The sequence below is a fragment of the Ilyonectria robusta genome, assembly GCF_021365365.1.
Source record: "Ilyonectria robusta strain PMI_751 chromosome Unknown BGZ61scaffold_14, whole genome shotgun sequence".
NCBI classification, from domain to species: Eukaryota; Fungi; Ascomycota; class Sordariomycetes; order Hypocreales; family Nectriaceae; genus Ilyonectria; species Ilyonectria robusta.
Window position 1 is genome coordinate 877213 of NW_025764448.1, and position 11122 is coordinate 888334.

The window sequence follows — 11122 nt, forward strand, 5'->3', positions numbered from 1 at the left end:
TTCTTTGTTATGGTTAGCACCGCCTTGTAGTGCGACGTGTAATGGCCCGTAGTGGATTTCGTCGACTGCCATTGATTGCCATTGGCATTGTTCGCCACGGGCACAAAGGGTCCCTGTGGTCCCTGTGGTCCCTGTGCTTGCTCGTATTGGATTGATTCATGCCGGACATACGGCTTTACACAGCGGACAGCGGCGCACGGCATCTCCCATGACTGACAGCTGGGGCTGCGGTACGTAAGGCGAGCAGTAGATTGTAGTCAAGACAAAAGACAAGACGCGCGACGCGTGCGCAAACAAGCTGCCAACACCCTTCCCGAGCAAGGACCATCCCGGAACTGCCGTCGCTCCTCCACCAGAAACATGCCCAGCCTCATCATCGTCACCTTTCGCTGCTGATGGCTGATTGCCGCCGTCAGACGTCCCTCCAAGCGCCAAACTCATGCGATTCGCACATGTCAATCGGTATCTGCCTGGAACGGTCTCGCAATTGACACAGCGAATGAGGCGTCTGACACGGACGCCGGCCCCCAGAGGTTAAGCTTTCCGGCGTCTCGCCCTTGCGATGCCATTTGTGGTAGGGGTTGCTTTCACTGCTTTTACTCCATTGGTGCTGACGTCGTTGCGCCACGGGTTGCCGATTGGGGACATGCCCTGAGTCGATCAAGGGGAAATGGGCTGCGCGGGCATGGAAGCGAAGCATGGTCACACAGACTATAGACACACAGACTGTTGACATGCACCATCCATTGCACACGGACGGACACGGACCCCGGCTTGGCTGGCGAGCCCCGAGCAAGGAAGGGGGTGGACTCCGTGATGGTTGATGCCTCGGTCTGGGTCTGAGTCGTGTCGAGGCGAGGCGAGTCGAGAGAGAGCCGGCCATTTCAAGGTCGGATTGAGACGCTACTAATAAGCATGTCTGTTTGCTAGCATGAGTACCGCCGAGGCCAGAGACAGGGGAACCTGGATCGCGATCAGCAAAACACAATGCTTTGGCTTAATTTACAGAATGAGCATTGACACCAAAACAAAACACCAGCTCTGAAAACCAAAGACTGTGTGCATTTACAGCTGTGTGTCTGCAGGCGCTGCTGTAGCTGCAGGATCTGCTGAAGCAGCCCTGACGACGAATCGGCCCCGGCAGTTCACTCGGCCGGCTGCTGGCCTGATCATTTCAGCCTCTCGACTCGACTTGACTCTTTCCGTCGGGCCTCTCCACCAAGCGACCACACCAGCAGCCTCCACTCCCGGCAAAAGCCTACGAGTACTAATTATGGATGTACAGCTTGTACAGTACGTAGGTAGGTATACTTGAGAGAAACAACAACCAGGCAGCAGTTTACTATACAGCGTCTCTAACTTCTGCCCTCGCCAACAGAACTTGAAGCAAGACTCGACGAACCGCAATCAAAAAGCAACATCGTCGCCGATGCCCTGGGAACCTACACCACTTCTTGCCCTCACTGTCCATTTCCGATGCTCCATGCCTTCTCCAATGCAACGTCCCTTTCGTACTCTCGTACTCTCGTACCCTGAAAAAAAAAAAACCTACATCAATCCCTGTAGCCGCTGGCATGTGGATCCCCCACCATCTCGCATCGGAAACGACGCCGTCCAAACCACGCACTCTTTTTGAGCGCCGCCCCCGACGATAAACGCCGTCGCTGGTTGCCGATCGACTTGCAAGAAAGGCTCCCCCCCCGGCTGCGTCTCCGCTTCCTATTTTTCTTAACCCTTCAAGCGCACACTTTGAAGTAGGAGGGGGGAAGGGACTCGGATCCTTGTTCGATTGGGTCCGTTTCGAACATCGGGTCTTTGGTCTGGGTCCTGTACACAGTCTGCGGCACAGTGAAGACTCTGCCGTCATGGCAATTGTTCATGAGCCTGCGGATTCCTTGCTTACGCTCGTTTGCGGCGCCACTGCTAGGACATGGCTTTGAGTCATCCCAGCTAACCTCCTCTCAGACCGCTGGTTCGCCGTCTTGAATTCCCTCGCTCTACGAAGCACAACCCTGTTATTCCAACTATCTTGGAGTTTCGTCAAGCTTCACGATGAGTTTCTCTCCGTCTGCCAATGGAGGAAACACGACCAGGATGCCATCTCCCCTGCCCATCTCGTCCCCGGGTTTAAACCTTTACAGTCACACTGCCTTTGGTGGGTAATTTCCTGCCCTCCCATCCCCCCCGGCCTCCCGTCCAGAACCGCCTGAAGATACAGGCGAGCGACAGACAAGACACGACGATCCCCCTCACCCACCCCCCAAATCAGGTCACCACCACCACCGCGGCCAGCCTATCGTCTTGCATTATTCGCAGCGTTTTGGAGGGCCCTTTTGGATGCCGCGCTCCCCTCGGTCGGCAGTTCTGCGCTCCTGGTTGGGGGCCGGCTTCCTAACCCTGCCCCTGCACATCATTGCCCCGGCCAAGCACACACACGTGCACAACGCTCGCACACAGCCCTCCACACCTTTTCTCCGCAGTGTGAAGTGCCCAGCTGGACAGGCGCTGCATCGCACGGCACTGGACAATGGTTTAGCCTGGAGCGGGGTGAAATGACGGTGTGCGTGGGAGCTAGCCATCGTCAACGCGTCTTTGGGAAGTGATTTGCCTCATAGCTCGCGGTGGCCTGACGCTCTGTGTGACCCTATTTCGCGATACTCGGCGGCGATTGCTCTTCCACTTCCTCGCCATGATCGCCGTGCCATCCACCTCAAACCATCACATCATTGGATCTTTGTCGGCCCTTGATCCTCCGTTCCCTCACGGGGTCGAGGCCCTCTGAAGCGGGGATCGGCTCAGAGGCCGTGAACAACGCGGCACTCATTCGACGCGCGGGATGCGCCGCGCCGCACAAGAGGGGACGCCACATGCAGTCTGTATTCGCACGTCGTCTCCTTCCGTTGGCTTATCGTCACTGCTGCAGGCCTGACAGGCTGGACGGGGGAGGTGGTGTTGAGCAGCGTGCCATGTCGTTTCAAATGCCGCTTCCTGCTTCCTGGATCGAAGCGGTCGGTAGAGATGCGCTGTTAATCACCCGCCTTGGCCGATCGATACAGGCCTGTACTGTACATGTACTTGTGGGCTAGAGTACTCTTGTTGCCATGCCCTTGTGTGACTGCATGTCTATGTCCGAGTGTACTCCGTAAGTCTGGGGAAGATAGTCTCGTATCCTCCATCACCAACAGCCCAAACAGGCAATTCCATAGATAACTCCAACCCTCACTCGATATCGCCCGTCTCATATAAACTACACGTCCGCCCCCAATCCCCCATCATCACGAAACCCCAACGTCCATCACCTCACTGCCAACCTGGAATGCACCCGCACCCGCATTGCTCCTCCACATGACACCTCCCCTGCCAACCCCCACCTCCTCACCAATCACCCCCGACCACGCTCTCCCGCCCTCCAGCAAAACACTCTGGTCCTTTTCCTAAACCAGGTGCCACAGGCAAGCTAGAGCACCGCATCGTAAGGTTCCGGCACCTCACATCGCGATATCACGCTGCAGAAAATGCCCCTAAGGCTTAGCTCCCACCGCGCCCAGTCGGGATACTCAAGCGCACACACGCTGCCCATATCCTAGTCCCGTAGAACCCGACCTACACGTCCCGTGCAGCCTGCGCCCGCACCGTTTTCCCTCCACGTCGTTGCTTTTTCCTAATCTCCGGCCCGCCCGACGGTTTGACCCCTGTAGTTAAACGGTCGACTAAACTGGACGTGTGTTCCGACTACGCATTGGTGAGGATTCCCGGTTTGTGTCGCGTGCTCATCATTGGGTCGGGTGGCGAAATAAAGAACCGATAGCAGCTAGTTTACCTGTCGTCATAGTTGGACCGGATAACTATTTGATACAAGTTCTCTATGTTATGATTTGGTCAAGAAATGGCCATGCCGGATGGTGCTCACTGATATACTGTCTGGCTAAACCTCGATTTAGACCGAGTCTGTCGAAATCAAACGACATGGTTGTATATACATCTACCAGAGGTACTATAAAACTGACCGTCGTGCTTGCCTGCTTGCCTGCTTGCTATTTAATCCCGACCATAGTCATATAGGCTATTGAACATGCTATTTGCATGGCCCAACTGCCTTTGTACAGATCCAACACCGATGTTCGGTTGTCATCGAACTAGGGACGTGTCTCCGAATTCGACAAGGGGAACCACTACTAACTCTCATCATCTAAGCCCCCCGAACCTCGTCGAGAATTTTGTACATGGTTGGCCGCCTCCCCTTTGGGCGTTTGGCGCTGGTCAAGTGACTGTGAGCGAGGTTCGCGGTGAGCCCAGACCTGACGCTCCAGATTCCAGACGGATTTGTTGAGGAAATCGCGATCGCTACGCCTGGCCGGGACCTCGTGTGGTCCTCCCTCGAAGATTGTCGACGTGTAGTCGGCGTGCAGCGGCTGCATACCGTTTGCCGCGGAGTAGAAGTCCAGGTGTAACTTTGTTGTGCCTAGGTAGTGTCCCTTGATGGCCGTGTAGAACAAAATTGACATGCTGACCCTGCATACACCTGGCTTTATGGCGATGTGGAGGATGGCATCAACTGGAAGGCGTCTTGGTCCGTTGATAGTTTGCTGTTGACTCGCAGTTAGGATCAGAATACTCCGCCGCCGAATCTCACTGGACTTGGTTTGGTATCTTACATGGACAACTCCTTGTGTGAGCGGCCCTTGCTGAATGCGAACATTGTGCTCTCTAAATTTGACCGTCTTGGTGTTGATATCTGGGTCATTGGAACTCTCGAGAGCCCCCGTCCCCCATTTAAAGGCAGCCGTCTTCCCAAGACGAAGTAGCCCCTCGATGGAGAGATATCCCTCCTGTGGTGGAATTCATGTTAGTGACTCCTACTACCATAAAATCATGCAGATTTCCAGTACGAGCCTCGGTTTTAAAGATTGGGTCAATATGCCCATCCTCTACAGGAAGCCTGTATTTGACAATCTTATGGTATCTGTCTGACGGGTGGTAGGTGGCGGTACGCATCACCGAGGCGCCGCCAAGGGAGACAACCTTTTCCAAGAGGGTCCCTATGCGGGTGGCCTGCTTGACAGAGGCACCTGCGAAGGCGATGACACCGAGGTCATCATAGACAGAGCTAATTGAGCCATGAGATATGGCCCCGGGGAGGGGACCTCCTGGAGGGATGCCTATCAGCCACCGCGGTTGGAGGGCTGGAGTGAAGCGCTTGAGGGTCGGGAAGACGCGAAGCGCCGGGGCAATCTTGTAATCGAGCAGCCTTAACGCCATGGTGATGGCAAGCCGGAGTGCGCTGAATGAACTGTCCAATTGAGGGCTGTGATGGCGGGAAGATGGAGGAGGACAAGTTTGGTTTCTGGGCCAAGTCGCGCCATTGTTGCACTCCAGTCCATGTGGCTGAAGCTTCTACCGGACCTCAGCCTTGCAGGTGGCTGATGCGGGGTTACATGGGGCGTCTACAGCGCATGCAGCCACCAAAAGCACTGTAGACATTCTCGACTTGGCATCATTTGCGTCACTAGCATCGGCATCATTCTGTTCGTTGACTGAGGTCTCCGTCCGTAGCCCGACTGCGACAACTGGGCCCGTGTCAATAAGATAATGCGTCACTGTTTCTGAAATGACGACTCCGAACCCCGAGCTGAGACGGCAAGTCATTGCCATTTACAAAGGTATCATCCCCTCCCTCACCTCGCTCTCCACCTCAGCCTCGGCTTCTTCCTTAAGCCTCATAGCAACACGACACGCCGAGATGGCTGACACTCTATAACAGAACTGTTATACCTCGGTAGAGAATACCCTCTTGGATATGGCTTCTTCCGCCCGCGCCTGCATAAGGCTTTCATGTCCAAGGCGGCAGAGCGGGACGACGACAATATTCGCAAAGGCATCGCCCAGGCTGAGTACGTCAAGAAAGGTGTGTACTACCAACCCGGTCGCCGAAACATTATACACCATTTGCTAATCTGTTTTTAGAGATTGAGATGTTGTAAGTCTCTGGATTTATGCTCCTTGTCTTACCCACATTCACGGTTTCATTGCACTGCATCGATAAGACTGGATCAAGTCTTCACCAAGTGTCTCAATTCCTAATCGTCTATCCTCCGAACCCATCCTATCCTACCCTTTCCCATCCAATGCCAATTGTTTTTGAATCGAGACCTGGTATTCCTCAATGTCCGACCAGGACGATGTGAGCTGCAGTTCCTTGCATCGTATATACAATCCCGAGGATATGTTCCCTTGACGATAATCGTCCCGTCCTTTTCCTACCATATTCCTACCAATCCTTATGGAACCTGCCATGGTGGAAGTCCATCTTTGTGCCTGCCGCTCAATTCACCCTACTTCTTTGAATCTTCATTCCTGCCAAATCGTTGCTCTTGTACTGATACTCCGGGTATAGATATTATTTAAAAAGGTATCGTACTTTGAGGAAACGATATGTTCCCGGCGCGTGAGCGCGGGCGAGAGGAGCTCGCAAACGGTGTCGGACACGCGGGTGGGTAACATGGTGCGAGGATCGATTTGATAAACCCCAGACTGTAGACGCCCATGTGCAATGCGTGGAAGCATTCTGATTTTTTCGAACTTGAGATGGATTTCCCATTCGCCAGTCGTAACCCACGTAGGCGACATTGCTTTTGCTTTTGCCTTCACCTCACCTCACCTCTGCTTAAGGGTTGGCCCGCTTCTTTGCTGACCACGCTCCCACCTCCAGACATTCACCCCAACTTGTGCCATTCTCATTCATGAGATCCGCCATCATCTTCCCCAGCCAGACATCCCACTCGTCCTGGCTCTTTCCGCTCGCATCCCGCAGAATCGGCTCTAGGGCCTGAATCTGCTGCACCACCGTCAACATGGCAGTCTTACGCAAGGCGCTTTGTCCGGCGGTCAAGGATTTCTTTTCCACCTTCTGGTGCGGCCCCTTGCCCTTCATCTCCACGTACGACTTGCCATCCTTGGTGACGACACCTCCGACGCCTTCCCGCTCCCATCGTACTTCACTGAGGGGAATTGCCATGCGCTTCGATTTGACCTCCTTCAGCGTCTCGGATTCTTGCAAGAGGAAGGGCCCGATGAGAGTACAAGGAACGGCTGTCAGTGTCCGAAGCTCGAGGGCCCGCGATATCCAGTGGTTATACTCGACGAGGAATGTGTTCAACGGTGCCGAGAGTGGCGTGTTGGGCGTCATGAGATAGGCACCTAGCTTCATCGCGGTCTCGTGGTCCTCAGCCTCGTCGCTACCGGGCGCTGCAGTGGGAACATGCGGCCTGAGCATGCGAAATGTCGTATCGCTCTCCCACATCTCCACGGTTCCACCAGGCTTAAGCATTCGGATATATTCCTCCATGAAGCTCTGGTACATCATATTCGGGATCATCAAGCATGTGTCCTTGACCATGATGAGGTCGAACTCCTCGTCCGGGAACGGCCATGGGCACTGTCGGAGATCGTGCTGAACAAACTTCCACTTCATGTCCTTGTCCGGCTTGCTGGAATCTGACGGGGCACTGGAGCTTCCAGGGGCAAGCGGGGCAATGTCGACACCGGTGAAGGAGATGCCGCTATGCCCGCGTTCCTTGTAGTACCTGTGGCACATCATGCTCCAGTATCCGGTGCCACAACCGACTTCCAGGACCCGGGTCGGCGGGTTTGCTATCAGGGACGGGGAAGTGATGGGCCCACCGTACACCTGGATCATCAGCAAGGTTCGAAGACATTGTCGGTGGAGCTCGGTGAGATCATGAGGGAGCGGGTATTGGAGCGTAGGGTCGTTATAGTATGTGCGTCCGTTGCGCAGAATAAAGGGCTTCGTTGCAGGGTTGTCGGAGGAGTTGGACTGGTCGGTCGAGGTCATAGTGTGTGTCGAGAGGGTGGTACCGCTTGCCGACGAGATGGACTCAGTGCGAGCAAAGGGGATGTTTATTTGTTTTGTGGTGCCCGACATGGGCTTGTTGCTGGCCTCCAACTCCGAATACATAGCGACATTTTTCAGATCCACAGAGGAGAGGGCTTCGACCTGACGGGCGCGACGTTCGCGAGCCCGACTCTTCTCACCGCCCAAGGAGCGGTTGAAGAAGATGGAGGAGGCAGACGAGGCGGCTCCGCTGAAGCTCAATATGGGCCTGGGCGATGTCGGGATGGAGTGAGACGATATCGACGACGCAGGCGAGTCAGACGAGACGATGGTCGGCGGCGGAGGATGCTGGTGCTGGGCCTCGTGGTCCCCCGCGGCGGGGCTGCTGCTCGGATTCAGCGTCGACTCGTGAGACGAGCGGCTGCCCTGGCTGCCACTGGACGTCCTCGTGTGTCGAAGGGCTAGGCGTGAGTGAGCTGAGTCTCTCGTGGTCGAATTGGACCGCGAAGGGTCGTCGGGCAGCCTCTCCTTTTCACGTTGTGGCCGTCGAGAGTAGGTGGGTAAAGGGGCGGCAGAGGCGTAGATAAATCCGCTCCATTCCGACATTGTTACGACCCGGGGCTATCCCGTTTGGCGCGGACGGCCGATTTGGGGGGGGGGAGGCGGTCCAGTCCCGGAGAGGAGACGAGAGCAAGGGCGGCGACTACCTCCGTACCAGCAGGGGTGGCTTGAAGCGTGCCACCGCCGCTCGGGACCTCACTGCGAGCCGCGGCACCAATTGCTGCGAGCGGCAGGTGTCCTGTGCCTGGCGTGTATCCACTGTAGTCGCTGTTGTCGCTGTTGTCGCGGCCTTCTAGAATGGTTCCCTCGCCGCGGGACTGGGTTCTGTTGTCCCGGGTGGTATCCCGGAATGGCTCCCCTGGTGCGCTGACTCGACAAGGGGGAGAAAAGGCCTCTGGGCGATCAAGATGAGGCCCCTTACTTTTGCACTGTTCGTAGTGGTACGCCGAGGTGATGCGCGCACCTGATGCCCGTTTACCGACACCCGCGGAGGGATGCTGGGGGAGGGGAGGGTTCCTTTGTTGATTAATGCACGAGGAAGGTGAATCGCCACCGACACTGACCGCAACCACGGAATCAGGCCACGGCCAGACGAGATTCGTGGTGCGAAATTCCTCTAGCTGCTGAGAGGGTTCGCACGTCTGTGATGGTCTGTGACGGGATCGAATAGATGCAGCGGCGGTACGAGAGGAAACGAGACGGCGTCGCCGTGGTGTTGGTCCCCGTACTGTACAGTACGTAGTAGGCTACGCGTAGCCTCTAGGATGGGGACTTGGGGAGTGGATGTGGTGGATTTTGGGCGGATTTGGGGCGGATTTGGATGCTTGGTTCAAATGTGACGTATCGGGCTTGCTCACGACTCCTCCTCAACCGTTGCGCCTGTGGGCTCCAGCTCTGGTCTGCTGAGCAGTTTGGGGTTGCACAGGTCGCACAGGTCGCACAGGTCGCACAGTCGGGTATCCTTTGTGGTGGTGATTGCGGCGAAGCGTGGCTGTCATCTTTTGCGCCTCCGCGGTGGTGCTAGTTCTTAGTTGTCTAGGAGAGGAGAAGAAGGCGTTGACCATGGCGCTGCCTACGACGCGATGGTGAGACACACTCTTCAAGGTCCGGCCACAGCGACAGGCGCGGACGCCGCTCAGCGTGCAGTGTGGTTCGTGCTGGCGGAAGTGCGCAAGCCGGCGACTTTGGGGCAGCTTTAGACGAGGTTGTCTTGGGCTCCCAAGAGCCCGGTGTCTGTCTTTGGGCGACGAGCGGATGGTAGCGATGAAACGGGTCGGGCGCTCGCTGTGGGAGATAGAGTTTGGGCGGCTTCTGACGCAGCGGGGCGGACAACAAAGCCAACTCCAGAGTTTCAGGTCGCGGAGAGGAGGGCACAAGGGCACAAGGGCACAAACAGGGCGGAAAAGGATGGCAGAGGGTCACATTCTATATACGCGGTAGTACATAGTACGCAGGCAAGTTGCAAGGTGTCATGGCTGCTGCTGCTGCGGCGAGGGATCTTTCTTCCACACTGGTCACTCGTCACTCGTCACTGGCACCTCTATTTAGCCATCGGCGAACAATCCCATTCGACTGTTGCGCCTGGCTGGGTTCCGGGGTGTGGAGCAGCCGTTGTCTGCTGGCCTTCCCCCGCATATGCTGAAGGTCCGTTGAAGGCCGAGACGCGTCAGGAACCTGTAAAAACGAGGTGGTGTTTATACCGCAGACCGCGGATTTGTGGACTTTCCGGGCCCCTGGTGCACGCTGGCGCTCTCCGAGGCGGCTGCATTTTACCAGGCGAACCCGGTTGGAGAGAGCGAGGCGGTGGCTGGATATGGACACCATACTATCATACTACGTATGTAGGCCTGATCGGCGTCACGACCAGCCATGGGCGAACTGGGCCGAATACGCTGAACGAGGGAGAGATCCTTCCGGCGTCCGTCTGCCCTCGTTAATAACAGGCCCCTCATTAACGAGCCCCTCGCCAATCCAGTCTGCCATCGAACTGCACCACCAATGCACCACCACCCTTTGTCCTTTGTGCCTGGTGATGCAACCCTCTCCACCGGGATGGGCCTTGTCTGCTGCGCCAGCGACCTGCAGCACATCGGTTTGCGCGCAGTTGCACTCTGCACCTCCCCAGCGAGGCGGCAACGCCGTGTAGCCGAGATTGACGGCCATCACCCGCAACCCGCAACACACGGCCCGGCCGTCTCCAGCATTGCACGTTAGCTTGGGCGACGGCAACCTTGAAACGAGCATGATAGTCCCCAATTCGAGCGGCCCGTCCAGAACTTCTTTCGAAGCGCTCTACTACGTAGTACGAAGTAGCTAGAGTCAAAACGAAGCGCGGCGGCCATAGGCCTCGTACCATTCAACGCACCACTTCTCTTAGCGGTGGGGTGCTATTTTCGGTAGATCCAAGGAACTGACTGCCCCTTGCCGCCTCGTTGCCAGTCATGGCCCAACAATCTCGAGTTTCATGCGTGTGCTTGCGACGACGTCCATTGCCCATGCCATGCCCATTGCATTATCAATGGCCCATGCCCATCGCGTGGCGGCGTGGCTGCTTCGACTGCAGGCTAGTGATTTCGATCGCATCGCGCACCAGGATACTTCGGCCCCCGCGCGCTCGTGGTTCGGGCGTGCCGTGGTCGTGGACGCTTGGCTGCTGCGAACAATCTCATGGGCGCATATCCACAACGATCGCTGGGCCGAACCACCTTC

At 56.4% G+C, this 11122-nt stretch overlaps 4 protein-coding genes across 4 annotated transcripts; 1 reads left to right on the plus strand and 3 right to left on the minus strand.

The window, feature by feature from the left end:
• Positions 1-267: 267 nt before the first annotated feature.
• BGZ61DRAFT_455192 (uncharacterized protein) lies at positions 268-1067 on the minus strand. The gene has a single exon (XM_046246343.1). The coding sequence runs from the start codon at positions 881-883 to the stop codon at positions 413-415; it is 471 nt and encodes a 156-aa protein (XP_046102462.1). The 5' UTR covers positions 884-1067; the 3' UTR covers positions 268-412.
• Positions 1068-3860: 2793 nt separating this feature from the next.
• Positions 3861-5340, minus strand: BGZ61DRAFT_455197 (uncharacterized protein). The gene is made up of 3 exons (XM_046246344.1): positions 4894-5340; positions 4656-4829; positions 3861-4586 (listed from the first exon to the last, which is right to left on the minus strand). The coding sequence occupies exons 1-3, from the start codon at positions 5257-5259 to the stop codon at positions 4176-4178; spliced, it is 951 nt and encodes a 316-aa protein (XP_046102463.1). The 5' UTR covers positions 5260-5340; the 3' UTR covers positions 3861-4175.
• A 268-nt stretch (positions 5341-5608) lies between these two features.
• On the plus strand, positions 5609-6081 carry BGZ61DRAFT_534430 (uncharacterized protein; the record flags this gene model as incomplete). Its single annotated transcript, XM_046254147.1, has 4 exons — positions 5609-5660; positions 5762-5905; positions 5965-5977; positions 6045-6081. The coding sequence occupies 4 exons, from the start codon at positions 5609-5611 to the stop codon at positions 6079-6081; spliced, it is 246 nt and encodes an 81-aa protein (XP_046102464.1).
• A 292-nt stretch (positions 6082-6373) lies between these two features.
• Positions 6374-8846, minus strand: BGZ61DRAFT_57366 (uncharacterized protein). Its single transcript, XM_046256136.1, has one exon. The coding sequence runs from the start codon at positions 8456-8458 to the stop codon at positions 6665-6667; it is 1794 nt and encodes a 597-aa protein (XP_046102465.1). The 5' UTR covers positions 8459-8846; the 3' UTR covers positions 6374-6664.
• Between the last annotated feature and the right edge of the window lie 2276 nt (positions 8847-11122).

Coding starts and splice junctions, on each gene's coding strand:
- BGZ61DRAFT_455192 (XM_046246343.1), bottom strand. CDS start 883: ATGGCCGGCTCTCTCTCGACTCGCCTCGCCTCGACACGACTCAGACCC.
- BGZ61DRAFT_455197 (XM_046246344.1), bottom strand. CDS start 5,259: ATGGCGTTAAGGCTGCTCGATTACAAGATTGCCCCGGCGCTTCGCGTC. Junction 4,830..4,893: donor ACCCAATCTTTAAAACCGAG/GCTCGTACTGGA, acceptor ATTCCACCACAG/GAGGGATATCTCTCCATCGA. Junction 4,587..4,655: donor TCACACAAGGAGTTGTCCAT/GTAAGATACCAA, acceptor GCGAGTCAACAG/CAAACTATCAACGGACCAAG.
- BGZ61DRAFT_57366 (XM_046256136.1), bottom strand. CDS start 8,458: ATGTCGGAATGGAGCGGATTTATCTACGCCTCTGCCGCCCCTTTACCC.